The sequence below is a fragment of the Geospiza fortis genome, unplaced genomic scaffold (assembly GCF_000277835.1).
Source record: "Geospiza fortis unplaced genomic scaffold, GeoFor_1.0 scaffold601, whole genome shotgun sequence".
Lineage (NCBI taxonomy): Eukaryota > Metazoa > Chordata > Aves > Passeriformes > Thraupidae > Geospiza > Geospiza fortis.
The window spans coordinates 434,097-460,287 of NW_005054566.1; the positions used below are offsets into that span (position 1 = coordinate 434,097).

At 51.3% G+C, this 26,191-nt stretch overlaps 3 protein-coding genes across 4 annotated transcripts; 2 read left to right on the forward strand and 1 right to left on the reverse strand.

Annotated features, from left to right (window-relative positions):
* Positions 1-60: 60 nt before the first annotated feature.
* Positions 61-10,273, forward strand: CAPZA1 (capping actin protein of muscle Z-line subunit alpha 1). The gene is made up of 10 exons (XM_031064189.1): positions 61-219; positions 3,211-3,274; positions 3,530-3,581; positions 4,388-4,451; positions 5,793-5,999; positions 6,387-6,466; positions 6,893-6,971; positions 7,452-7,523; positions 8,113-8,175; positions 8,768-10,273. Exons 1-10 carry the CDS (start codon positions 61-63, stop codon positions 8,906-8,908), a joined length of 981 nt encoding a protein of 326 aa, XP_030920049.1. The 3' UTR covers positions 8,909-10,273.
* A 52-nt stretch (positions 10,274-10,325) lies between these two features.
* MOV10 (Mov10 RISC complex RNA helicase) lies at positions 10,326-17,469 on the forward strand. Its single transcript, XM_014310670.2, has 23 exons — positions 10,326-10,358; positions 11,034-11,371; positions 12,096-12,189; positions 12,285-12,418; positions 12,501-12,739; positions 12,821-13,061; positions 13,249-13,371; positions 13,460-13,613; positions 13,701-13,855; positions 13,976-14,152; positions 14,242-14,389; positions 14,480-14,641; positions 14,736-14,839; positions 15,072-15,169; positions 15,261-15,380; positions 15,469-15,571; positions 15,773-15,896; positions 15,975-16,166; positions 16,311-16,385; positions 16,497-16,622; positions 16,807-16,895; positions 17,049-17,170; positions 17,328-17,469. Exons 1-22 carry the CDS (start codon positions 10,326-10,328, stop codon positions 17,161-17,163), a joined length of 3,144 nt encoding a protein of 1,047 aa, XP_014166145.1. The 3' UTR covers positions 17,164-17,170; positions 17,328-17,469.
* Positions 17,470-18,180: 711 nt separating this feature from the next.
* Positions 18,181-24,956, reverse strand: RHOC (ras homolog family member C). 2 transcript variants are annotated; one of them, XM_005429673.2, is made up of 5 exons: positions 24,736-24,956; positions 19,909-20,066; positions 19,537-19,657; positions 19,115-19,245; positions 18,181-18,966 (listed from the first exon to the last, which is right to left on the reverse strand). In XM_005429673.2, the coding sequence occupies exons 2-5, from the start codon at positions 20,062-20,064 to the stop codon at positions 18,793-18,795; spliced, it is 582 nt and encodes a 193-aa protein (XP_005429730.1). In that variant the 5' UTR covers positions 20,065-20,066; positions 24,736-24,956; the 3' UTR covers positions 18,181-18,792. The 2 variants fall into 2 exon arrangements, with proteins under 2 accessions (XP_005429730.1, XP_005429729.1); XM_005429672.2 differs by having other exon boundaries at positions 24,696-24,956.
* Positions 24,957-26,191: the final 1,235 nt, after the last annotated feature.

Genomic DNA, 26,191 nt, shown 5'->3' on the forward strand with positions numbered 1-26,191 from the left:
GGAGGGGGGGGCCCGCCTCTCCGCTGTGGGTCTGCGCCGCTGCCCCCGGGAGAGCACTAGATGGGGAGCGGCGGGCAAGCTCGCCTAGAGCCGGTGTACCGGCCTGCGAGTGCTTCGGGGTGGGCGGGCTCCCGAGACCACCGGGCCGTCGCCGCCCGGCTGAAGGACCGGCTATTCCTTACCAGCACTTTGCCTTCCGAATTCCTCATTGCCTTCCGAGTTCCTCATTGCCTTTCGATTTCCTTATTGCCTCGATGCAGCTGATGCGTCTCGGCCAGTCGTTTAGGATGAAAATGAACATAGTCTCAACCTAAACCAGGGGAGGTGTAGGTTGGACATCAGGAGGAGCTTCTTAACAGAAAAGGCAATTAGACATCGGCAGGGGCTGCCCGGGGATGTGGTGGTGTCCCCATCCCTGGTCAAGGAAGGACTGGACGTGGCACCCAGTGCTCTGGTCTTTTTGACAAGGTGGGAGACAGTCACAGCTGGATTGCTTGGTGATCTTGAAGGTCTTTCCCAACCAAAATGATTTTGTGAAAATGTATTTTCTTCACTACTTTTCCCAACTCAGCAAAGTAACCAGCGTGTCTGTAAAGTGCTTTGCGATCTCCTCACTTCCTAAACACCCTCTGTGTTGTTGCATTTTCTGCTCACCCCAGCTGCTGACAAGGACTGCGATGTAGATCCTGAGAATTATACTGGATAGAAAGACTAAGTCAGAGCAAATAGAGCCGTAATTATTTTAGGAAAGGGGGAGATGAGCAGTTTGTTCTTCTTGTGTAGGAATGTGGAGAAAGTTACATACTGCAAGTTCTCTGCTAGGTAATACACTGTTGTCTGTGCACAGTAGTTTAAAAATGCACTGTTACTCTTCCTTACATCATACAAATCTTACAGTTAATGCTGGCCTTGTTTCTTAACATTCTGGAGGAGTTGTTCAGGTTCATGGATCTTCAGGGATCCTACAAGTCCAGCTGTTGCTTTCATTTTTCCCTTAAACTGCAATTTCAGGTTCATTTCAGTGGCATCATTTGTGAAACAAGCAGGGCTTCAGAGATGCAGTTCACCTATCAGTCAGTATTTTAGGTGATGTTGTTTGAAATAAGTATTCCAGAGCAGAATTGATATAGGCCTTTAGAACATACAATTTCAATTAACTCACACAGGCAGAGAAGGATAACCTCAAGGGAGGATCTGAAAGAGAAACATGCAGCAAGGAATTACTGTAGCATGTGACTATTCCGATGCGCCTAGAACTTTATATATGTTATTTTTTTAATTTTGAGTTTAGCGGTACTTTAAAGTAAAGCAAAAAACCCAAATACGTCAATTGAGCAACAGAATTAATTCCTTCCATCCTCCAAGCTTCACTCTTTTATTTTCTTTGGGCATATTTCAGGTAAGAGATTAATTTCTCAGACGGGCTGGGAGAGCTGGGGGTGTCCAGTCCAGAGAAGAGAAGGCTCCAGGGAGACTTTAGATCCCCTTCCAGCACCTAAAGGGGCACCAAGAGAGCTGGGGATGGACTGGGGATAAGGCCTGGAGTGACAGGACACAGGGAATGGGCCCCACTGCCAGAGGGCATGGATGGATGGGAGATTGGGAATTAGGAATTGTTCCCTGGCAGGGTGGGCAGGCCCTGGATCCCTGGCAGTGCCCAAGGCCAGGCTGGACACTGGGGCTGGGAGCACCTGGGACAGTGGGAGGTGTCCCTGCCATGGCAGGGGGGACACTGGAGGAGCTTTAAGGTCCTTTCCAACCCAACCAGTCTGTGATTCTGTGATTTTCTTGTAAGTTCCTCTGAAATCTCCTGTTTTGCTCAAGTTCATTCTGCTGCTGTTTTGCCAGTTTAAACTAACAGCTGAGCAGCTTCCCTTCCTCTCAGACACTTTCCCCATTTTAGAAGCAGGAAGTTGATGCTGCAGAGCTGAAATGACACCTGAAATGGCCCCAGGGGCCAGGAAATGGGGCAGATTGCAGAAAGTCCTATTTTGGTGTTTCTGCAGAGGAGCATCCTGACACCGCCCTCCAATCAACCGGCTCCGAAAACCAACAACCATTCAAGTGCTTGACATTTCAAATTAATCACTCCCCAGCCTGTTTCCTGCTCGCCTGATTTCAATAGTTTGGCTGAAATGTCTTCTATTTTATTGATCAATTACACAAGATACTGTCTTTTTAATGTTTTCTTTGTATTGCTTAATTTCTTCAGGCACTAATAATATATATCTATTTTTCAAAATCATTGCTAATTTGGAAGATAGTCTATTTTTATCTGAAGCTCAGTCCAGTTAAGGCAGAGTGTTACTTGATCCTGGAATAAGGCAATTACCTTTTGTTTGGAAAGATATTTATTTCTTTTCGTGGCTTGCTTAAAATAATTACGTGACAAACAATACAAACAATTTCTAATTAAAACAGGGAAGACTGTTGAGAGAAGTGAGTTATTTCCAGCTCTGGTGATAACTCAGGTGAAGCAGTTACATATATATACACAATTCTTTGTTTTACTGCTCAGAATGAAAAGTAGAAAGTAATCAGGGTTCTAATGAACAATTCTTTAGTCACTTTCAATAAATGTCTTGTTAGACCAGAAAGGCTCATTGGTCAGCTTTGTTAACTGGAAATGTTAGCTGTCAGAGGAAATGGGACATTTTTATTATTCTAAGGGAGAGGTTTAATTTTGTGGCATTTCCTTTTTCATTTCTTCCAAGATCTTTCTATTCCCTTTGGTCCGGCAAAAGCTATTAAAGATTTTATAATGAAAACCATAAACTCTTACCAATTCCAACAGAACCAATACTTGGACCACCTAAATTCTAACTGTGCAAGACATGTATATTGGATTTCGGAACACATTGCTGTTTTATTACACTTTTAGAAGAGACAGTTTTTTTTTTTTTTTCCAGATTCAGAGTTTCTGGACATTGAAATTTGGCTTTCTCAGTTATTGATGCCTTCCTTCATCATCACGTGCCTTCATAGAAACCCAGAATGGTTTGGGTTGAAAGGGACCTTGAAGATCGCCCTGTCCGGCCTTGCTTTGATCAGTCTTACAAGACTATTTCTACCTTGACAATGCATGCCTAGATTCCTCCCTAAATCTGCCACCTTCTGTCACTTCAAGGTGGTTTTGTTGGTGAATGGTTCAATATGTGTGAACTCAGTAAGTTATCTTTTGTCTTTAATTACTTTTCTACTTCATTGTAGGTGCGTATAGCTGCAAAATTCATCACTCATGCTCCCCCTGGAGAGTTCAATGAAGTATTCAATGGTAAGCAATTGAGGAAAAAATGATCTGTGGTGTTTTCTTCATGTTTTATCTATTATAAGAATCTAAGGCTGTGTCACACCATACTGCTTTTAAGGTTAAGTGGCCTGGGAAAGCATGCAGTTCTTCTGTACTATTTCTGCCTAATGAAATTATTTCATCTTTTAATGTTTTTATGTGTACAGTTGAAAATAAAGTGCATAAAGAGAAACGTTTGATAAAAAATCCAGTAACACACCTGGGCCCTTTCTTCTCCAGATGTCCGGTTATTGCTTAACAATGACAATCTTCTCAGGGAAGGAGCAGCACAGTAAGTACTGAGATTTCAAACACAAGTCAAATTACCATTAGAGATCCTTCTGTTTTCTTATACCCGACATTCTGTGACAAAGAAAACCATTTGCTGCATTCAGAGCAATCTTATGTAATTCATTAGCCCACCTAATAAAATACATAATGAAAGGTGTGGATGATTCTTTTTAAAAGCCCTAAATGGGAATTTGTGCTGTATAAAACTGACAGGAAGGCATTCTGCCAAAAAGTTTAACTCTGCAGCAGCAGAAATGTCTGATCATGTTGAATCATCTGATTTATAAAGTTAGTGAAGCATGAAATACTGATTAATCCATAGCCTAAGTTTAGAAAAATAACTGCCCTCAATAAAAATTTGTTGTTTACTTCCACAGCTTCATCAGAAGGTGCTTAAAGATTACACATACAGGCTTTTTGATGCTAAGATATATTTCAAGCTAGGTGACATGACAGTCAGCAAGTCTTTGCATAAGAAAATTGTTGTAAATATTTGTCTACTCATTTATTTACCTTGCTGCTGTCTAAATTGTAGCTGGGGTGTTCCTGTTTTACCTTGGCTTGCTCACATTTCCCCAGGCTGTCTCCTGTTCTACTTTTGAACTCTGTATTTTCCTGGCCATCACTAAACAAACATGCTTTTAGACCTGGAGTTTATAGCTATCTACAGTAAAAGGTACTGGAAAATCCTGTAACAGTGCTTGTGTGTATTGTTTGCCCAATTAAGTTGATGTTTGCTGCAATATAATCCTTGAGTCAGAATAAATGTGCACGTGCAGCTAAAGTTCATGTTCCTTTGCTCCACAGTGCATTTGCACAGTACAACATGGATCAGTTCACCCCGGTGAAGATAGAAGGGTACGAGGATCAGGTAAGAGGAAACCTTGTACACTCCGGGTTGTATTACTGCACTGTCAAAAAGCAATAAAAATGTTGTTTCATCAGGGTGTTGGCTCACAAGCCAACATCACCATCAGCTGACTCACTCATTCTGCTCACAAGGTACCACTCCTCCTCCTTCCCCCACATATCAATATGACAAACTTTCTTTGATAAGAACAAAGATATAACCAAGATATAACCAAGATATTCTCTTTAAGTTCTGTGTTGTACTACTTAGCAAATCCAGTTCATTGTTCCTTAAAGCTCCATGCTGAAGTCACTGGAATTTTACTTAAGAGTATGAGTGATTAAAGATTACTGTCTATTTAAAGCTCACTTAAAAATCCTTGTGTTGATACTTGCTTACAGTTCCTACTGACAATTGATAATAGATTCTTAATAGTTTGTTTGGTTTATTTTCTGCAATTTTAATCCATTCCCAGCTACCCTAAAAAACAAACTTATCTTTATTTATACCAAATCATTGATTTGGTGTAGTGATTATACCTAATACTATCCAGTCTGTGCCAGCAAAACAAGTTATTTTAGGGTTTTTTTTAATTCTTTTTTTTTAGAACAAACAGCAAGTCGTAGAGAAGCCAGAAAGCTGCCTGACCATCTGCTCTGTTCTCTGAGCCAAGCTCTGACCCAGCTTTTCTAGTGTCCCAGATATGTTTATGGGAGTATGGGAGGCATATATTAAGGGGGCTGTTCATAGAAATAGCTTTGATGAGAAAGTTACAGTACAACCTGAAAAAAACCAAAAGAAATCCAAAAACCCACCCCAAAAAAGTCAATATTTGGGAAGCCAGAGAATTAAGGTGAAAAAGAAAAAAGAAGAGAATGTGCAATGCTGCTTTGTAGTCTACTTTAGTTGGTGTATTTTAGAAGTAGTCACATCTATGTACCCTTCTTGCCCAGAAGTAGAGCTATTGCAAAACACAGAGCATGGCAATAAATGGTAGATTTCAGAGTAGAAGTCTCTGTTTCCTTTAGAAACAAAGAAGGAATACAGCTAAAATAATTTTAAAGGCAAAGCAACCTGCTTCTATTGTAAGGATACCCAATTTAAAGCCAAATATATACATTATTATAGTTCAGTCTTTTCTGGGACAGAAATCTAAGTGCAGTATTACTGTGGAGAGCAGAGAGTTACCTTTAGCCTCACAACAGCTACTAATTATTAATATCGAAAATTCTTTATTTTCTTTATGTGACTTTAAAGCTCAATGAAAGAACCTATTGTAACACTGATATGCAAGTAGGGAAAAATGCAAAATAACACATCTATATCAGTCTAAATGTATCATCATTTCAACTTCTATTCCAGGTCTTAATCACAGAACATGGTGATCTGGGCAATGGCAGATTTTTAGACCCAAGAAACAAGCTTTCTTTTAAGTTTGATCACTTAAGGAAAGAAGCAAGTGATCCCCAGCCCGAGGACACAGAATCGGCTTTAAAACAATGGAGAGATGCCTGTGACAGTGCATTGAGAGCCTACGTCAAAGATCATTACCCCAATGGCTTCTGCACTGTTGAGTATCCATCTTGTTTCCCTGAAAGTGTATTGCTCTGAGTCACTCAGTCCCAGAGCACTGTGCTGGGCAGAGCTGTTGGAATTCTCCATCCTCACTAGCATTTTGGCTAACTTTGGAATGACATTTCTAAAGAGGGTGCAACTATCTTGGCATGCACACAGAGGTAAAGATGAATTAGACCTTTTTCATAGGGATGACTGCCAAGCACCTTCACACCTACCCATAATAAGATGCCTGCCAGGGGAGGTGTTGGACAATGTAACTTGTGGTGCATGTTCCCAGTGAGGTACCACCAGAGCAGCCTGCACCCTGCTGCCAAGAACAGAGATTAAAAATGGCTTTCCCTAGATCTTGGGCCTTTTTAACTCTTTTTCTAAATACAGGTTTATGGTAAATCTATAGATGGACAGCAGACAATTATTGCCTGTATTGAGAGCCACCAGTTTCAGCCCAAAAACTTCTGGTAAGACTATTTCAACATAGTGTGTTTTCTTCCTTTGCCTGGTTCCTCAAACCAACCCATCCTCTAGCTCTGACATGGTCTGAAGGACAGGGAGTTTTGGGCTTCCCAAGAAGTTCTTTTCCTTCTGTAGTCTGTTTTCCTTGCAGCCCCCTTGGCACTTATCAAAACTCTTCCTGTGACCTCTCCAGAGGAAAAGGCATTATCAGAGCTGGATAGATACTCCTTTACATCTCTGGAGCTTCTTTGTATTGAAGCTGCATTATATTCAGCTGGGCTGTAGAAATTTAGTTCCATGCCATCTAAAGCACTAAATCCCATGTGGTATTGGTGATAAGACAACATCAGAAGCAACTTGGTCATTAATTTCATTCTTTTTGCTGTCAGAGGTTCTTGGAAATAGTTTTTTCATGCTTTGATTGCTTCTAGGAACGGGCGTTGGAGATCAGAATGGAAGTTTACCATCACACCACCAACAGCTCAAGTGGCTGCAGTGCTCAAAATCCAGGTGAGTTATTTTTTCTGGCAGTAACAGGAGGAGCTACATTGTGCTTGTCTTACACAAATGCATTTGGCTCAGAGTGAGATGCTGAACTGCAGCAGAGATGTCCTTCTCAAGTCAGGATGTTATTAAACTAAACAATTCAAGAAAGTAATTCTTAAATCTAGCATTGTAGTAATAGTCTCAGATCTGGCCTGAGCATTACCCTATAGACCTCCACTTCGCTTCACTTTATAGGGCTAAAACCTCTACCTTGAGTCTTTTATAATTGCTCTTATCTCAGCTCTAGGCACTTACTGATTAACATAATCTTGAACAGTCTTGACAAAGAATGAAACCTTTTAGAAAATCCATCCTGCTTTTAGTCTCATGTAAGCAGAGAAGATGGGCATGATGCTCTGTTGTGCCATTTTAGTAGCATTTGGGGACTCAGGAGTTCTGGAGGGAGTGGTCATAATAAAACCTGCATTCGGTCTTTTTGTCCAGGTCCATTACTATGAAGATGGCAATGTCCAGCTGGTTAGTCACAAAGACATTCAGGACTCTGTACAGGTGTCAGTAAGTATGCGAAAAGATCTTTATGATAAGCAACTGTTTTCATTCCTTTAACAGCTCACGAAGCATGCTGCTATGACTGCATTCTCTTGACTTTAAAGTAATTTTAGGGTGAACAGTCAGTGTGGTGTTTAGAGTCACATAGGAATCCCAGATTCCCAACTGCTTAAAATTCAGTCTTGTTAGAAAGTCTCTATTGGGAAGCTTCTCTTGGTAGTTAGGGTTAAAAAGGACAGAATATGCTTTTCTATCTCTGTCCAAGGGAAAGAAACAGTAAGAGACATATGCTAAGGCAAATTAAGAAATCCTCTAGTTTGGTAGAGGGAGCAACAGCTGCAAAGTGACTCATTTTACCATGAAGGTCCAGTTCCATTTTGCTCACTAGGGTGCAGCTCTGTTCCAGTTTTGGAGCGCAAGCTCTACCCAGTATGTAGTAAGTGAAAGGAACCCAGCTACAACGACAAGGCACAAGCTGATGATGTTTCCTACTTTATCTATACTCAGCCTATCATTTGAGAAGAAATCTGTTGTGTAGCTTATGTAAGTTATGTAAGTTGCTCTTAAACATGCAAACTTTTTTTTTCCTTTGCAGAGTGATGTCCAAACTGCTAAGGAATTTATTAAGATCATAGAAAATGCAGAAAACGAGTACCAGGTAAGATCAGTGGTAGTTAAATAAAACATAGAATCATATCAGTCTCCATTTGCAGTTAATAGAAACATGGAAAACTGACCTCTCATTCTGTTCCTAGCTGAATCTGGTATTGCCTGTAAGAATTACTTAGGAAAGGGTAGCAGTATTTGTTTAAAAAATATAGTTATAAAGCTGTAAAGTTACAAAGCTGTGTTGTAATTAACTATCAGGTTTGCTGTACGTTTTTTTTAAAGGGTTACAAATGATACCTGGAACAAGCATGGGAGGGGGAGTGGGTGAGTCAATGTATTTTCCTCTGTGACAGTTAAAAATTCTGAGGAGGAAACTTGTGCAACAGCTTTTGCATTGTCCCAGCCTCTGTGCAAGGAGACTGGAAAGAGATAAGTCAGTGAAAGACCTAAGGAGATGCTGCTACATTACAGGGAAGGTGAATAAAAAGCCTTTGACTTGCACATACACTGATGACTGCTTTATTCATTTAGTTAATAGTGTGCCTTACACCTTACAGAAAGGAGTTTGTGGCTTTAACACTAAGTTGAGCTTTCTCATATTGTTTTATGTGTGCCCTAACCAAATGTGCTTGCCCTTGCAGACAGCAATCAGTGAAAACTACCAAACTATGTCAGACACCACTTTCAAAGCCTTACGCCGGCAGCTGCCCGTCACCCGCACCAAGATTGACTGGAACAAAATCCTCAGCTACAAGATTGGCAAAGAAATGCAGAATGCTTAATACAGAAACAAGGAGGTGTATGAAACAGTCGTGTGCAAAAAAACAAATATGGTCCTATGCCAAGTGATGGTTTTTAAACCAGAGCAGCATTTTTTAGGGCTTTCAAAGTTAACAGGTTTTCTAGCCTGAGAGGGAACCGTGGAACAAATAGTTGTCTTTGTGTTTTGTGTTTCCTGCCACATAAACTTCCTGTTGTAGCTGCATTTAATAGGTCATTTAAATTCAGCCATCCATGGCTCAGAAGTATAGCTGTTTTCAGTCACTGGCTGGAAAACTTCCTAGCTGGAAAAGCCCTATTATTACCCCAGGAGAGGGTACAGAGAGTTCCCTTCACCTGTATCCAGCACTCCAGGTATCCAGTAAATTTGTCAAACCTGCCAAGAGCTCACGGCGCTGCAAGACACAGTAAGTGCTAGACAGTGAGTCCTCGTGTATCCTTATTCCTAACCTCCACAAAGCAGATGCCTGCAGGCTTAGATTTTGCTGTAGAAAATGAGTTTACAGGATCCTTTACAGAATTCCCTACCGACCCAGCTCTTCCAGGGACGTAACTTTTTTTTAATCTGAAGATTTGAGCCATGTTCCCTAAAAGTGAACATTTTTCTTCTCCCCTCCCTCGTGTACATACGGTTACCAGACATCTGCATTTTTACAGAACTACAAGATGAGTCACTGCTGATCCACAAGGGCTGGATGGTGATTAAAAATGCAAATGTCTACAAAATAATAGGTATGTTGTGCTTTAATGCTTTGTGGCAGGTTCATAGATTTGTATCGCAGGTGTATGGATGGATAGTGTACAAAATAAATAAACTTGCACCAAAGTGAAAGAAAAAATCCTTTCCATTTGTCTCAGTTGTGGACAGTTTATTGTCATGCTTAGAGGGGATTTTGGAATGAATCTCTTCTACATGCTTGCTCTGCATTACTATTTTCCCCCTCTAACATCAAACCTAGCAGTCATAACAGTTTCTCTGAAGGGGAGGATGAAGAGATAGACATATGCCTTTCTCAGATCTTGGAACATAGATTCACTACCAAGTGAACCTCCTTTGGTGAACTCCCTTTGCTTTGTTTGCACTTGGTTATCACTGGGCGCCTTGCAGGTTCTGGTTTTTAAACTGGCTCATGTCTTCTTGTTTTTAAATACACAAAGGAAAAAGGGTTGGGAAGAGAGGGGTGGGGCTGCCTGTGCATTACACTTCAGGTTTTGCACAGTAACGCTGCAAAATAAGTGTTTATCCTTTGTGAGTTTTAACTAAATAAAATATATTTGTATTTGCTGCTGAGACTGACAGTGCATCCCTCAGGCATCCTCTGTATCAAATAGTCTAGTGCAAATACACCAGTCTTTGTTTAAAGCCATTTGTGTCTGTTCTTTCATGGTCTCACTCCTTTTAATTCCTAAGTCTAGGAAATGGCATCACCATCCCGGAAAGTGTTCAAAAATGTGAATGTGGCACTTGAGGACCTGCTTTAGTGATGATCATAGTGGTGGTGCTGGGTTGATGGTTGGACTTTAATGATCTCAAAGGTCTTTTCCAATCTTAACAGTTCCGTGACTAAGGCAGGGATGGTATCAGTCCAAATGCCCTGGTATATAGACAGGGGAACTGGAGGGCTGAGCTTCCAAACTAAAATAGAAACAATCACAGAGCTTTATTGCAGCTCCTCACCCTGGGAAAAAGGCAGCAAGGAGGTCATTCCACTCACTCTCAGTGTCTTACTTTAACCTACTTCAGACACTCCTGGTTGAATCCTACACATCCGGTTTGTATCCTGGTTGTATCCTAAAAGCAGGGCTTTTCGGAGGGTTTGCACAGCTCTGCAGGAGCTGCTCACGGGCAGTTTAAGAGGCTCCTGCCTGTGCAGCACCCAGGGGAGATGAAAGGTTGTATGGGCCTCAGGTGCTGTGGGCTGCGGCCCTGGACCATCCAGGAAATCGCTGCAGCAATTCCAAGAACGTGAAGCCGAAGCAGGGCGCAAGATAAGGCTCTGCACACAACACAGCTTTTATCTGCCTCAAGGCTAGTCTTCTGCTCCTTGGGCACACCGGGAGCAGTTCGCCGCCAGTGCTCCAGCCTTAGGAGCGTTTCTATCTCTCTGTCCTTCTCCAAATCTTTAGCTAATCATCCTGCAGACTGCCTGGTTCCGTGCCTGCCTCCGGGCCCTTCTCCCCCCTGCTGCTGCCCCGGGCTGTCCCCTGCCAGCCCGATCCGCCCCAGCCGGGCGGGCCCGCGGCCCCACGGCCTCTTTCGCTTTCGTTTCTCCCTGCGCGACGAGCCCTGGCTCAGCCCAGCCCAGCCCAGCCCAGCCTGGCTTAACCTGGCACTCCCGGACGCGGCACCATCTCGGCACGGCACGGCTCGGCTCGGCCGTGCAGTTCCTGCAGGACACGGGCCGGGAGCAGGCGAGCCTGCGGGAAACGCTGCGGACCATCTACAACCAGGAGTTCCGCAGCAGGTGAGAGCCCTCGGCCAGACCCGGGCGACATCACCTGGGACAGACCCGGGCCAGCATCTCCCAACCCCCGGGCCAGCATCCCCAGTGCCTGGCCAGCGTCACTGGTCCCCAGCAGCACCACTGGGAGCCCCAAACTCACCTGTCTCACCAAAGCCCTGCTGGGATGATCCCCAGCTCCATGGGCCCCCAGCAACTGCCTGGGGATGGCCTTGGACACCCACTGCCCACCATACTCCCCCACCTCACCCTGCTGACACCAATCACACTGGCCCTTGTGCAAAGTCACTGTTAATCATTGGCAAAGCCAGGGCTCGGTGCACTGGTGGGACTGGGAGGAGGTACCTGGGGAGTCATCGCTGCTGGGAGCACAGTGGCTGTACCTTAGCAGAGCCACCACCGGTGCCAGCTCAGCTCCTGAGCACTGGCAGGGGCAGGGGCTGCGTGGCTGTCAGGGCCAGGCAGTGATGCAGTGGGACAGCTGGAATGGCTGTGGCATAGCTGGGACAGCAACGGCACAGCTGGAGCAGCCAGCAGGGATGTAAGATTTGCACAGGCCAGTGAGAAGCCCTTCTTCCTCTCCTGGAGCAGAGGGGACCTGCTGAGAACCCCCTCACTGCAGCCTCAGTGTCCTGCTTCATCTTTCCACTTGCCTCACCCCAGCTGCCTGAGCCCGTGGCAGCCGAGCCGCACTCTCCCACACAAACCGTCTCCCTTATCTCTGCAGGACTGAGGCAAAGACGCCCAATTTTTCCTGCATGTTGTTTGCACTGAGGACAACCCACCAGGTTCAGGTGCGCGGAGAGGTGGTGAAATTCAAGGTGAGTTTATGCTGGGGCACTGCCCACCAGGACTGGCCCCTCAGGAGCCCCCTGAAGAATCCCAGGGCCACACTGATTCTGGCTGCTCCTTGCAGGTGAAGAGGCATGTGGTGGTGGCAGACCAGTACTGGCGACCCAGGAGGAATGCACAGACATCCGTGTCCACGTCTGCCTCAGGACAGCAGCTCAGCTCCACTCCACAAATGCCCCAGCGCTATGCCAAGCAGTGGTATGACCAGCAGCACCCCACCTTGGCATGTCCCTTGGATCCCCCACCCCGGCTGGGAAAGCCTGACCCTCCCTCCCCACAGGGCTGAGCTCATTCGTGGGAAGCACGGGGTGGAGATCACCTCAGACTATGACCAGGGCAACGGGAATATCCGCTTCCCAGTGGTGCCGGGTGAGTCCCGGACAGTCACTGTCCTGGTGCAGAACCGTGGGACAGAGGTGGTGACACTGCAGCGGTTCCAGGCACAGCAGCAGGCACGGGAGCTCTCCTTCACCGATGAGCAAGGGGCAGCGCAGGGCCAGTCCCTGCTGCTACACCCAGGTAGGGTCCATCCCATCCCCTGCCCCGTGCCCTGCCCAGCACAGAGGATGCAGGACCCAGTCTCACCCCTTCACCCTGCAGGTGGGATGTACCCCATCCAGGTGCGGTGCCTCACCACCTGCAATGGGCACTTCAGTGCTGTGGTGTCCTTCGAGTTCACCAAGGAGCCAGACGAGTCCTTCAGCATCTCATGCTACGTCGCTGCCATTGCTGAGAGCCAGCTGGCCAAGGACCTGGGGCCCTCAGCACCTTTCCAGCCCTACGAGGCCAGCCTCCAGCGCCATGTCACAGTCATCACCGAGGATGGCATCCCCCCTGACAGGTATGTGATGAGCTCACCTGCTACCATCCTGAGCAGAGGGGCCCAGCCTGTTCTCCAGCCAGGACAAGGATCAGCTCCTTGACTGCCTGGCACCACAGGACAGTGCTTCAACCCTGCTCCATGGCTGGTGACAGTGAGGTTGGGGACACCATCTAGTCCCTGAAGCACTACTGTCCCCTCCACCCAGCTCCCTGAAAAACGAACTGGAGAGGGAAATCCCTCTGGGCACCTACCAGTATCCAAAGAGCCTCAAGGACACAATCCTGCTTGGACCCAACACCAGTGCCAGCTCCAGCTGGGCTGCCATGCGGTGAGTGCCAAGGGCTGAGAGCAATGCTGAGGTGTTCCTTGAGTGCCAAGCTGTCTCTGGGACACAATGACATTGCTGCTGCCCTCAGCTCGCTGCTGGAAGCACCTCTGCAGGCTGAGAACTACTACCAGAAATTCCAGCTGCTGCTGCACCTGGAGGAGATTCAGATGGAGGTGGACATCCGTCGCTACGACATGCAGGACGTGACCATGGTGCAGGAGAGGGCACTGCTGATTCTCGATGTGCGTGGGGGCTGAGGGACAGGAGGGGTGCTGGCACAACACTGGCACTCCCAGAGTGCCTGGCATCACACTGGCCCTTTGGCACAGGTGCCTGGCGTGGCTGAGAACCGCCCATCCCTGCTGAGAGGGGACCACCTGTTTGCCCACCTGAGCAGCGAGCGGGACCACTCCCCGCTCATCCGCTACAAGGGCTACGTGCACAGCGTGGAGCTGGACAGGGTCAGGCTGGGCTTCTCCTCCAAGTGAGTGGTGTCTGGTCCCAGCAGCCTTTCTCAGAGATGCCAAAGGCCAGGAGTGGGTCGGAAAGGGCCAGGAGGGAATGGGAGAATGCCCCGTGCCCTGCTCACACCATTCCTTCCCAGGCTGCAGAAGAAGTTTGTGAAGAACTTGAAGTTCGATGTGACCTTCACCTTCAGCCGGCTGCCACTGCAGGTGCAGCACCGGGCTGCAGTGCTGGCCATACGCCGGGGCTTGTCCAGCCTCCTCTTCCCCTCCGCCTCCTGCTGCAAATCCCTCTTCTCAGGGCCCTTCCAGCCGCGGTGAGTCCCAGTTCTGCAGGGTGGGAGGGTCTGAGGGGTGAGGGGATGGAGGCGATGGGGCTTGGGCAGCGCAGCCTCTGCTCTCACAGGTGGTTTAACCGCAAGCTGGAGACCAACGAGGAGCAGTGCAAAGCTGTGACCCACATCGTGATGGGGGTGTCCCGGCCAGCCCCATACCTCATCTTTGGCCCCCCTGGTACTGGCAAGACGGTCACTATGGTGGAGGCCATCAAGCAGGTGGGTGGCCAGTGCCCAAATCCAGCCCTGAGCATTGCTACCCATTCTCATCCATGGGGCTCAATGCTGTCACCTCCTCTTCCCACGTAGGTGTGGACATGCTTCAAGGATGCCCATATCTTGGCCTGTGCCCCCTCCAACAGTGCTGCAGACCTGCTGTGCCATTGCATCATCAAGGACATTGCCCCTCAGAATGTCTACAGGCTCATTGCCAGCTCCAGGAGCTACAGGGAAGTGCCCACTGATATCAGGGTAGGTCCCTGCCCCTCCACCCTGAAATCCTGACAGCACATCTGGGCTGGCATCCCCCAGGATAATGGGACCTCACCCAATGCCTGTGCTCCAGCCCTGCTGCAACTGGGATGATGAGCAGAGCAGCTACGTGTACCCAAGCAAGGAGAGACTGAGGCACTACCGGATTATCATCACCACACTGGTGACAGCAGGAAGGTCAGAGGAGCTGGGATTGTCCCCAGCATCTGTGGCAGGGGGAGCCAGGGCTGCCTTGCAGCCAGGCTGTGAAGGCAGTCCCTCTGGGACTCAGCCGGGAGGGGTTGGAGCAGGGCAGGCCCCAGGGGGGGAAATCCCTCCTCTGTGGGAGGATGAGGGTGAAGGGTAGGAGGGGAAGGATGGTCAGGTGGGGCAGGGTGCTAAGAACAGCCTCATTGCATCTCTCCTCCAGGCTGGTGTCAGCCAATTTCCCCCCTGGGTTTTTCTCCCACGTGTTCATCGACGAGTGTGGCCACGCGGTAGAGCCGGAGAGCGTCATCGCCATCGCGGGTGAGCAGTGCCCGCCTGCTGCCTCAAGGGCCAGCTTCTCTGCACGGCCTGGGGTCCCTCCCATTCCCCGCTGAGCTCTCCCTGTTCCCAGGGCTCCTGGCTCCCATGCATGAGGAGACCAACCCCAATGGGGGGCAGCTGGTGCTGGCAGGAGACCCCAAGCAGCTGGGCCCCGTCCTGACCTCACCACTGGCAATCCAGTATGGTCTGGGTGAGTAGGGAGAGGAGTGGGAGTGCTGCGGGCACCCCACAGGGGCTGAGTGGCCTTGTGGGGAGCCACAGGATATCACTGGGCACAGGCACCTCGCTGCTGGAGAGGCTGATGCTGCACAACCCCTTGTACCAGAAGTCGAGTGGAGGATATGACCCACAGTTCATCACCAAACTGCTCTGGAACTACAGGTGGGGACAGGGATAGTGCAGGAAGGGGTCGAGCCAGGCAGGGGTTGGTGAGCATGGCACTCCAGGATCTGTCCCCCAGAGCCTCACAGTGCCCCAGCTGGTGTGGGAGATGGGAGTGCACCTGCTGTCCTGGGTGCACGGTGCCTGAGACGGCTCTGGACCCACATGGCACCCACCCTGGCATGGTCCTGCCTCTCCCAGGTCCCACGAGGCCATTCTCAGGATCCCCAACGAGCTCTTCTATGACAATGAGCTGAAGGTGTGCAGGAGCAACGGGCTTGACATCCAGAATCTCTTTTGTACCTGGGAGGAGCTTCCCAAAAAAGTGAGAGGCACAGGAGGGACTGACCCAGGGGGTTCCTGAGGCACAGGCAGAGCAGAGCCAAATGTTCTCCATCCCCAGGGCTTCCCCATCATCTTCCACGGGGTTTGTGGGGAAGACCAGAGAGAGGCCAAGAGTCCCTCATTCTTCAACACAGCTGAAATTGAGGTCCTGGTCCACTACCTCAAGAAGCTGCTGCAGAGCCAGGGCAGGGGAAGCTGCCCCAGTGTGTCCCCCAGGGAAATCGGCATCATCTCTCCCTACAGGAAGCAGGTGAGGAACACAGCTCTGCAGGCAGGGCAGAGGCAGAGCAGAGACCTCCCAAGGGACAGGGAGCACTGGGATGGATGGGCAGCCCCAGGGCTGGCACAAGGATGGCCCTGTGGAGGCTGGATTTTGCCACACTCCTCCACTCAGGTAGAGAAGATCCGGAAAGCCATCACCTCCCTGGATCCCGATCTGCAGAAGCTGCCGGACATCAGCCAGTTGAAGGTAGGTCCTGGGCATGGAGCAGAGAGGAGCACACCATGCCACAGGAAGAAGGAGCGCTGACAGCCCCAGCCCAGGGGTGCTCCTGGCCCTCACCTGTTGTCCCTGCCCCAGGTGGGCTCTGTGGAAGAGTTCCAGGGCCAGGAGCGGCAGGTGATCCTCATCTCCACCGTGCGCAGCAGCAGCACGTACCTCCAGTTCGACCAGACCTTCAGGCTGGGCTTCCTCAAGAACCCCAAGGTACCGCCTAGCCCCAAGCAGACCCCTCTTCCTTGGCATCCCCCTCTTCCCTGTGGTTCTCACAGGCAGGTAGAGCAGAGCTGCTCTGGGTGCTCATGCCACCAGAGCTGCCTGCACCCAGCTGGGGCTGCGGGACGATGAGAGGTGTTGCAGCTGGTAAAGCCCTCTTGCTTGTCCTCTTCAGAGGCTTAATGTGGCCATCACCAGGGCCAAGGCTCTGTTGATCGTGGTGGGTAATCCTACTGTGCTCAGCAAGGACCACCACTGGCTCAGGTGAGCTGCTCCTGTGCTCCTGGCCCCTGCCACTGCCCACCAGCACCTGCCCTTTCCTGCTGCCAGCCCGTGGTGCCTGGCCGTGCCCACTGCCACGGAACAGCAGGGCCGGTGCCGCCTCGTGCCCATGCTCCCCTTGCTCTGCACCTACAGGTTCCTCAGGTACTGCAAGGAACAGGGTGGCTACACTGGATACCCCTACGAGGATGAGGGCACAGCTGAGGACGGGCTCGCCAACGACCTCCAGGCACTGCAGCTCAGTGTTTAGCACCCAGGTGAGCAGAGCTGGCAGCATGGCCAGGGTAACAGCTGGGGCACTGGGAGGCTTCTCCTGCCCCAAATGCAGCAGGACTTAAACCAGGTTTTTGCTTAGGGCTTGCCTGTCTCCATCTCAGAGTCAGGAGCCAGCTCTGCCATGAGGTTTCTCTGCAGGAGATGCACCTGGGAAGGGAGGAGAAGCCCCATGAAGGTGCATCCCCCTCTGCCTGTCCCAAGCCTGCAGCAGCTCCTGCTTTTTCTGTCTCAGTCCCGGGGTGCTCCGTGCATCCCTGTGGAGATGGGGCTGAACTCACAGGACCAGAAGGTGCTGCCAGCCTTTGCTGCCAGCCACGAAGCCCACACCAGCACCAGACTGGGACAACTCTCCATTTTAATAATTTTTTTATATGGCTGTGGCAAAACTTTTCTCTGTGACTGGTCTCACCATTCAGTGAAAGGCTTAAGCCTGGAGGCTCTGGCCTCCAAAGAGCATCACTGGGTGCACAGGGGAGCTCACTGCTGCTGTGACGGGTGACTGGGGAAGGCCGGAACCTGGTCTGGGACAGGTTGGCTCAGCTCTCCACTGGGCAGCTGCCTGGCCTGAGAGCTGGCATGGCTGTGCAGACACTCTATTTCCCTTGAATAAATGTTTAAAGAAAAGCAGTGTACTGTTGAGTCCTAGGTGGGCCTTGCTTACACAGACAGGGCTTCAGAGCAGCATCAGGCTCACTGCAGCCCTGCCCTGACCTGCTCCAGAGGAAGGATGGCTCCAGCAGTGATAGCAGTGCCCATCACGCAGGGACTGGGTACAGCTGGGAAGCTCCTGCCTGGCCCTTCCCATGTAAACTGCTTCCTGGCTCTTTTGCAAGTACAGGGCAGTGAGCCCTGATCCTCCAGCAGCAGCTAAAGCAACAGGGGCTGGGGGCCAGGCAAGTCCCCACCCTCAGCACACGGCCCTGAGCCCAGGCAGGAGCCTGGAGCACTGAGAAGCACAAAGGAGAGCCAGAAGAATGCCACACAAGCGAAGTTACAATTACTAAAATACCAGTTTGCTTTTATTCTCCCAATTATGCAGTTGGTTTAGCGCTGCCAAGCCCACAGCCGAGGCAGACTCGGAGGCGGCGATGCCGGCAGAGCTGGGCACAGGTCCCAGGAGGAGAGCTGCTGGCAGCAGCTGAGCCCAGCTCTGCTCAGACAGGGCTGAAACTGCCCGGGCAGGTCTGTAACACTGCTGTGTGCTGCCTGCACGCCCAGGGAGAGCAGGCACAGCACACCACAGGCCTGGCACACCCCACACGTGAGCTGTGACCGGCACCTCCTGCTTCTGTGGCACCTGCCCAGAGCTGGGGAAAGAGAGGGAATACCCCAGCAATGCCCGTGGGAAAGGCAAAACCAGGGAGCTCAGTACAAAACGGGGCGACATGCGGAGCAACACGAGCACCGGCCCACGGAGAGCAGCAGGTGCTGAAGGCACTGGCCCCTCATGGCCCTGGAATGTCACAGGGACACCCTGTGAGCGTGGGTGGCAGTCTGGTGCAAAGGGTTCGGGGCAGGTAGTGGCACCACGAGGTGCTGCTGGGGCTGGGTGCCAGCAGAGCCCCCGGGCAGGGCAGGCAGGTGCTGCTGCCAGCAGGGCTGCTCACAGCAGCTGGCAGCCTCTGCGCTTCTTGTTCTTGCGCACCTGCAGCCCAGCTCGGGTGGCCATCTCAAACACCTCCCGCACCCCCTCCTTCGTCTTGGCCGAGCACTCGAGGTAGCCAAAGGCGTTGATCCTGTTGGCCATGTCCCTCCCCTCCTCTGGCTTCACCGGCTCCTAGGAAGCAGTAAAAACAGGGTTTGGAAACATTGCAACTGCAATGTTTCCACATACACAACTGCCCTTGGGGCATGCAGCCCTTCCAGCCAGGATCTGGTGTGGGCAGAAGTGTCTTGCTGGCTTGGGGACCTGGGGCTGTCCCCACCTGCTTCATCTTGGCCAGCTCCCGGCGCGTGTGCTCGTCGTTGCGCAGGTCCTTCTTGTTCCCCACCAGGATGATGGGCACGTTGGGGCAGAAGTGCTTCACCTCCGGCGTCCACTTCTCAGGGATGTTCTCTACAACAGGCACACGTGGAATCCTATGAGCTGAGGGGCTGCTGCCCCACAACCTCCTCACAGAAACCAGCCCCAAGCTTTTCCCGTTGGAGCAGGGAGAGCTCGCCCCACAGAACCTCCCTCTCCCACCACCTCTGCCCAGCCTGCAAGCTGCCAGCATTTCCCTGCAGTGCACACGAGGCTGGGGGATGAAGAGAAGGCTCTGGCATCCTCGAGGGGCAGCCTGGGGGCTTCCCAGACCCCAGGGGTTCAGTAGCAGCACCGAGTCCTGTGGGACTCCCTGGTCCCTACCGAGGCTATCGGGGCTGTCGATGGAGAAGCACATGAGGATGACGTCTGTGTCCGGGTACGAGAGGGGCCGCAGCCTGTCATAGTCCTCTTGCCCCGCCGTGTCCCACAGGGCCAGCTCAACCTACAGGGGACAAGGACACGGCTCAGTGGCTCTGCAGGCCATGAGTGACAGATTTATCTTCCACAGGTAGAGCTGTGCTCTTCCTCAGACTGGGCCAGGCTCAGGGTGCCCCAGAAATGCCAGAGCCATGGGCTCCTCTGTGCGCTGCAGGTGCATCCGAGCACGCAGAGCAACACCAGCAGCAGCACTGGGCAGTAGCACTGCCAGCAGGGGACATGGAGCAAGGGAACAGGAATGACAACGGCCCTTACCTGCTTGCCATCCACCTCTATGTCAGCAATGTAGTTCTCAAACACCGTGGGCACATAGACCTCGGGGAATTGGTCTTTGCTGAACACGATCAGCAGACATGTCTTCCCACAGGCACCATCTCCCACGATCACCAGCTTCTTCCTGATGGCTGCCATCGCTGTGGGGACACAAGCAGGTGAGCAGGACAGAGCAGCACAGGCACTTCATGCTCCTGGCCCCCCAAACTCCTGTGCACAACAGCCTGGGAGATACAGACACAAGCGCCTGGGCACATCCCACTGTGAGTGGCCAGTGACTGACAGGACAGCAGGTCCCAACGCTCTGCAGACACCCCTCCAGCTCCCACACACATCACTCATGGGCACCACAAGAACTGGCCTGACTGGAACCATTCACACCAGCACTGCTGCTGTGGCTGGGAGAGCCATTCCAGCTGTGGTCAGTGCTGGTGGCTGCACGCAGGGACCTTGTGGGAGGTGACAAACCACTCTGCCTTCCCCAGACATCCAACCCTCCCTGGGTTTGCTGCGCTACCACCCAGGTAACCAGGATTTTAGACAATCTCAGAGTTCCATGCACATGCTGGGTTTATTTTAAATTATAAATTCTTCAGGGTAGAAACTGTGCTTCAGATTTCACCCCAGCATGCTCACCAGACCCTAAATAATCTGATCAGCAGCTGGAACACACCAAGCCAAGCTCCTGGAGGTCTGGACAAGCAGGACCTCTGTGCCTGGCACCTGGCACAGTCTGGCCTCATCCCAGCCTGTCTGAAAAAGGAGCCTTTGCCATGGAACCAAGAGAGCTGACACTGGCACTGGCAGGGGGAGAAGCTGCCAGTCACCACTCAGCAAACAGAGCTGAAACCCCACACAAAGCAAGCAGCATTCTGCCCCACGGGAAAAGGATGCAGTTCTGCAAGGAAAACGATGCCTTTGCATCCCTCACTTTCAAAAGGGGTTTACAGCTGAGCCTGGGAACCGGCCAGGACAATGCCACAAAATGCCTGGCACAGCATCTGAACGAGGCATGAGAAAATCAGCCATAGCGGGATCACATCCCTCCCAACCTTGTGACCAAAACCTCTTTTCCATCCCCAGATTCCCAGTACAAAGAGCCTGTCCTCCTCCTCACATGCCTTCAGCACATCACCAGCTCCCTGTCCCTGCAGAGATCCTGGGAATGACACAGGCTGACATGGCAGGGTTTAATCCCTGAAAATTCACACGGCTCTGGGGGAAATTACAGGTGACCAAGAAACCTCTCCTGAAGGCAGGGATGTTCCATGCTTTCCCCCTCAGCCCTATCCCTCTCCAAACCCTCTGCCCAGGCAGCAGGGTGGGAAGGAGCCATTCATGCTGGAAGCACACAGTTCCTAGGAAAGAACCCCCTGGGAAGGACACACACACCAATGCTGAGGCATTGAGCTGCAAGCCCTGGGAGTGGATCATGCTGGATCACTCCAGGATCACCTTGGGAAGGCCAGAACATCACAAGCCTGGCCTTTAACCAGGGCTATCATACAGAGCCTTACCAAAGGCCAGGAATCTGTCCCTGGCCCAGTGATCCTACCCTCACCCTGTGCCAACAGAAGAGGGAGGAAAAGGGTAAAGCAGGAGTCTGGCTGCATCATAATTAGCTGCAAGTAAAGGATTAGGAAATGAGCCTGAATGGCTGACTGGCATTCCAAAGGCAGGCTGCAGACCTGCTTGTCTCATCCGTGTGCCTGGCAGGTCACCCCTGTCACACAAAGCCCGGGGAACCACCCCAGTTTCACAACTCACGCTGCCCAATGGTTCGGGCAAAAGAGAGAGAGTTTTCACCCATCCCAGACCAGACCCTGCTGTAGCCAAGATGAGCTTTAAGGATCTTTGTAGGTTCCAAGCATTATGGCTCATAAGCAGAGGCAGGAATGGTTCATGGCTGCTGAGTGCTCTGGAGCTGTTAATAAAAATAGAAAGCTGGCACTTGTAAGGTGAGAAGAGTGAAAATCAAGAGCTGCATCCAGGAGATGGGACATTCCTCAGCTGGGATCCTCGGTGTCAGGCACACATCCCAGTGGAGCAGCATGTCTACAGGAAGGTGAGCACATTTGTGCAACACTGAAGTCAGAGAAAAAAAGAAAAAGGTGCTCCAAAGGGTCCCTATAAGGAACCAGGGGCACTCCCAGGGAGGCAAGCGCTGAGAATGGGGGGGAGACACTCCTGCCCCTATTCCTCAGGCCCTGCTGCTCCTGTCTGCCCAGCTGGGCCAGGCAAACCCACAGTCCCACAGAATCATCAAGGCTCCAAGATGTACAAGTCCAACTCTTGTTGCAAACCATCCTTCCTGTCTGACCAAAGGCTCATCCTCTCTCCAGCAGCATGTCCACACCACAGAAAACAGAGAGCTCAGGGAGAAAAAAGCCTGTTTACTTGGACACAAACTTCTTTGCCGACAGCAAAACATGATATGCTGCTTTGTGACTCCCTATCTCCAAGAGGAAAGGCAGTTTGGGCCGTGCCAGTATCTAACCCACAGCACAGGCAGCCGACAACATCTGCAGCGTGAGGAGCAGGAGATACCCAAGGACACAAACAGCCAGATGGACAGCAGGATCTGTCGGCGCCCAGCCTGCAGGCACTGGGTTGGAAGCAAAGCCAGCCAGCGTGGCCCTGCTCCTGCCCCAGTGCAGCCCTGAGAGGGGCACAGCAGCTGCCCCGGGCTGAGCACAGTCCCCCACCCAGGGCTCCTTCCCACGGCTCCAGTCCTGACCCGGCGCGGTGCCCAGTGGTGACTCAGAGGGCAGAGGCTGTCCCCACCCAAAATCTCAGCACAATTCATTCCATTACTCAGGAGAGCCATCCAGAAATAGCCCATTACTAATCCAGAGCTGGTGTGCAGAGGCGAGCAGGGCAAGGAGGCTGGAAGAGCTGTGAGCCTGAGGGGTCAGCTGGGTGCCCCAGTCCTGCCCTGGACCCAGCATCTGGCACAGCACCAGTACCAGATGCCAGCAGCTCTCTCTTCCAGGAGAGATGAGCTTCTTTGCCAGGGGATGCTCTTGTTGCTCAGCAGGATGAGGCTAGACCCTGGGATGAGGATTCTGTTTGCACTGTTGCCAAATTATGAGCAGACAAAAAGAGGGGAAAACATGAAGACAATTTCATGAAGACAAAGAGGACAATCCCAAGTACAAATGCAGAAGAATTAAGTAGGAGCAGCCCTGCGAGGAAGGACTTGGGGGTGCTGGTGGATGAGAAGCTCAACATGACACAGCAACGCCCCCGTGTGCAGGGCTGATCCCCCAGCGCGGGCAGCAAGGGAGGGGGGAGCCAAGCACCCCAATACACAGCCAGCACTGCCCAACCATGCTGGCAACCCACACTGGCAGCTCCTGGGTGTGAGCAGCACCCGCAGGGCCCCGCTGGAGATGCCTCCTGCTCATCCATGGAGAAAACAAAAGGGAGCAGCAGCTGTGTGCCAGCATTTCCCACTGCCAAGCCCCACAGGGCTCCCGTGCCCATCCCTGCACCTGCTGCTGCAGCCAGGCTGGGCCCCCATAGGGACAGCAGTGGGTTTAATCTGCGCCACCACTGCCAGCACCAGCCAAATCCTGAGCAGGCATCTCCTCCAGCTCACCAAAAACCTGCAACACGACCCCAGATCGCTCTGTTCTACTTTCCAAGCAACTGTTCTAAAGCCATCACCATAAAATCAGCCAGGCTCCAGGGCAGCCCTTGTGTTGCTGGTCTCTCACAGCTTTGTGCCTCAAAATGTGCAGTTTCTGCTGAGCAGGATATAGGGAATTCCTCTGGCAGCAGGATGTGTCCATCATCCAGGGTCTGCTAAGGGGACTCAGGAATTGCAGAGAAAGATGTTAATGCTTTGAAGGGCTCCAACCAGGGACAGAAATCTTTCTATGAACCTCCTTGGCCAGACTCGACTTCCTAGAGGTAACAGAGGGGTTTTGTTCTACAGCAGAAATTCCCAAGCACTGCTGAGGGCCCCACCCTGGTCAGACCGGTCACACCAGGGATCACAGCCCTGGCCAGAGGCACAGCTCTGAATTCTGGGCAGGGCTGGGGGGAGAGAGCTGTGCTGGGAGCAGCCCCTTGGCAGGGACACCCCCACAGGATACCCCCAGTGCTGTGGGGCAGTTCCACTGCAGAAATGCCTTTAGCAGTTTGGACTCACTGGTACAATGATAAAACATGCAAACTTCCAAATTAAAGCCCCACAGGAATGCCCACTGTGGGGAATTACACTTGCTGAGACACCCAAGCCATGGCCAAGGTAGTACAGGACAAGTGTCTCAGCCACTGCTGCAAGCACCAGAGGGACTCTTACTAGAGAATCATGGAATCATTAAGGTTGAAAGGCAGAAAAAATTTCCAAAAAGGGCTGGAAGCAAACAGTGATGCTAAGGGGAAGTGCAATGGGCAGGGCAGTGTGGGCTCCTGGATATAGACCTGCTATAGATATAGACCTGCTAAATCCAAAACAAGTGATTGTCAAAATAGGAGCTCAACCCAGTGCTCAAGTTTAGACCTCACTCATTTTTTTGGACATATTCTTTGGGCACAGCCAAGCAGGCTGGGCTTAACACACACTCCAGTGGCAAAGGGCAACTGTGCAGATCCAGACCCGGAGCAGAGTGACCAGGCTGGCTCATTTTCATTGCTAAATCCCACAAAAGACATCCACAAGCAAAACACAGAAAGGAACTTGGAACAGCAGAATTTGAAAGCCTAAACAAAGCTCAAACCACAAGTGTTTGAGCACTGAGGGAGAAGCTGCCTGCCCTTACCTCCTTTTCCAAAGGACATCATGCCATGTTCTTATTTTACCTCCTGCAGTAGTGACAGCCTTCCCAGCCTCACGGTAGCCAAGTGTCTTGCTGAAAGCTCCAAATGACACGCCACAATCTCAGCAGATGCCTGTGCTTGGGCAACGCCTGCCTGCCCCAGCGCCGATCAACAATTGCTAACACAACTGCTTCTTTTCATGTCAATGCACCTCTCCAGTGCAAACGGCAAGGTGGGAGCTGAGCCTGGGTAAATGCTCCTGAGAACCTGTTGGAAGACAGTGACTTGGCTTATTTTCCACTTACACGTTTCCCCAGAGAAGCTGTAGCTGTCAGGAGCCTGGATGCAAGGGAAAATCGACAAAATCTCATGCAGTCTGTACCTGAGCTGAGGAGGAGGAGCTGGACATAAACTGAAACTGTTTGGACACCAAAAGCACTTGGCAAAATAGAAACAAAATGCAACTGGCCCCCATGACACACAGCCAGGCAATCCTCCAGCTCCAGTCTCCAGTGTCCCCTGGAACCCTTTCCCAGGGATGTCAGCCTGGGGCGCTCAGCCAGGCCCCAGCTGCAGCCCCCCAGGAGGATGCAGCTCAGGGATCACACAGGGATCCCAGTCCCGTTCTCCTGGGCTGGGTTTAGGTCCCAGCCCCCCAGGAGGATGCAGCCCAGGGGTCTCACTCCCGTTCTCCCGGGACTGCTGAGAGGCTGGGGCTGAGTTTAGGGAGGCTGGCGGCCACTGAAGGACTTGGCTGCCAGACTGCTAGCACTGGAAAAGGCCACGCAGTCATGCTTTTGGAATGCTCCCCTGCTCCTAAGACATTACACAATTATTTCCCCTCCCCACAAACCCCCCTAATATAAATGTTTAAGAATGAGCTCAGCAGTAAGGAAAGGGAACTTTTTTTCCCTCTTTCTGAAGAAAATACAGAGTGGCCACTCCATGGGCAAGGCTGTACATGGGGACACTGCTGGAGTGGGGTTGTGGGGAGGGATGTGGGATGGGGCAGCAGCCCCCAGGCTCTCACCCCATGTCAGACACTGCCTGGGAAACAGCTGCAAGTTGGGACCCACAGTCCAAGGCCACCCTCAAGGAATGACAACCTGCCCTGACTGAGGCACAGCTGACCCATCCCTCACCACACCCAGGGACCCCCACCCCACCCTAGGCACACCCACCCCACCCTGTCCCGCTGCACCCCACCCAGCAGCCCTACCGGGCCACCCACCCTCTGCCCCATTGCCCCACCCCTGCACCGACCCCACCTTTGAGCCCACACCTCACCAGAATCGGTAACCCCACATCCCACTGGTAACCCCAGATCTCAATCTCTCTAAACCCCACGAGTACACCCTGATCCCAGCTCCCCCAAGCCCACCCGTAACCACAAAGCCCTGTTTCTCCAGACTCCGCCAGTAACTCAGACCCTATCACAACCGGTAATGCAGACCTCAGTTCCCCCAGACCCCCGCTCCGGCCCCACTCCTTACCAGCA

Excerpts from the sequence above, each read along its gene's own strand:
- CAPZA1 (XM_031064189.1), top strand. The coding sequence starts at position 61 with ATGGGGAGCGGCGGGCAAGCTCGCCTAGAGCCGGTGTACCGGCCTGCG. Across the intron at positions 3,275-3,529 it reads GTTCAATGAAGTATTCAATG|ATGTCCGGTTATTGCTTAAC; the intron begins GTAAGCAATTGA and ends TTTCTTCTCCAG. Across the intron at positions 8,176-8,767 it reads ATGCAGAAAACGAGTACCAG|ACAGCAATCAGTGAAAACTA; the intron begins GTAAGATCAGTG and ends TTGCCCTTGCAG.
- MOV10 (XM_014310670.2), top strand. The coding sequence starts at position 10,326 with ATGGCATCACCATCCCGGAAAGTGTTCAAAAAT. Across the intron at positions 11,372-12,095 it reads AACCAGGAGTTCCGCAGCAG|GACTGAGGCAAAGACGCCCA; the intron begins GTGAGAGCCCTC and ends TTATCTCTGCAG. Across the intron at positions 14,840-15,071 it reads ACACTGGTGACAGCAGGAAG|GCTGGTGTCAGCCAATTTCC; the intron begins GTCAGAGGAGCT and ends TCTCTCCTCCAG.
- RHOC (XM_005429672.2), bottom strand. The coding sequence starts at position 24,717 with ATGATGTCCTTTGGAAAAGGAG. Across the intron at positions 19,658-19,908 it reads TAGAGGTGGATGGCAAGCAG|GTTGAGCTGGCCCTGTGGGA; the intron begins GTAAGGGCCGTT and ends TGTCCCCTGTAG. Across the intron at positions 19,246-19,536 it reads CGACAGCCCCGATAGCCTCG|AGAACATCCCTGAGAAGTGG; the intron begins GTAGGGACCAGG and ends TGCCTGTTGTAG.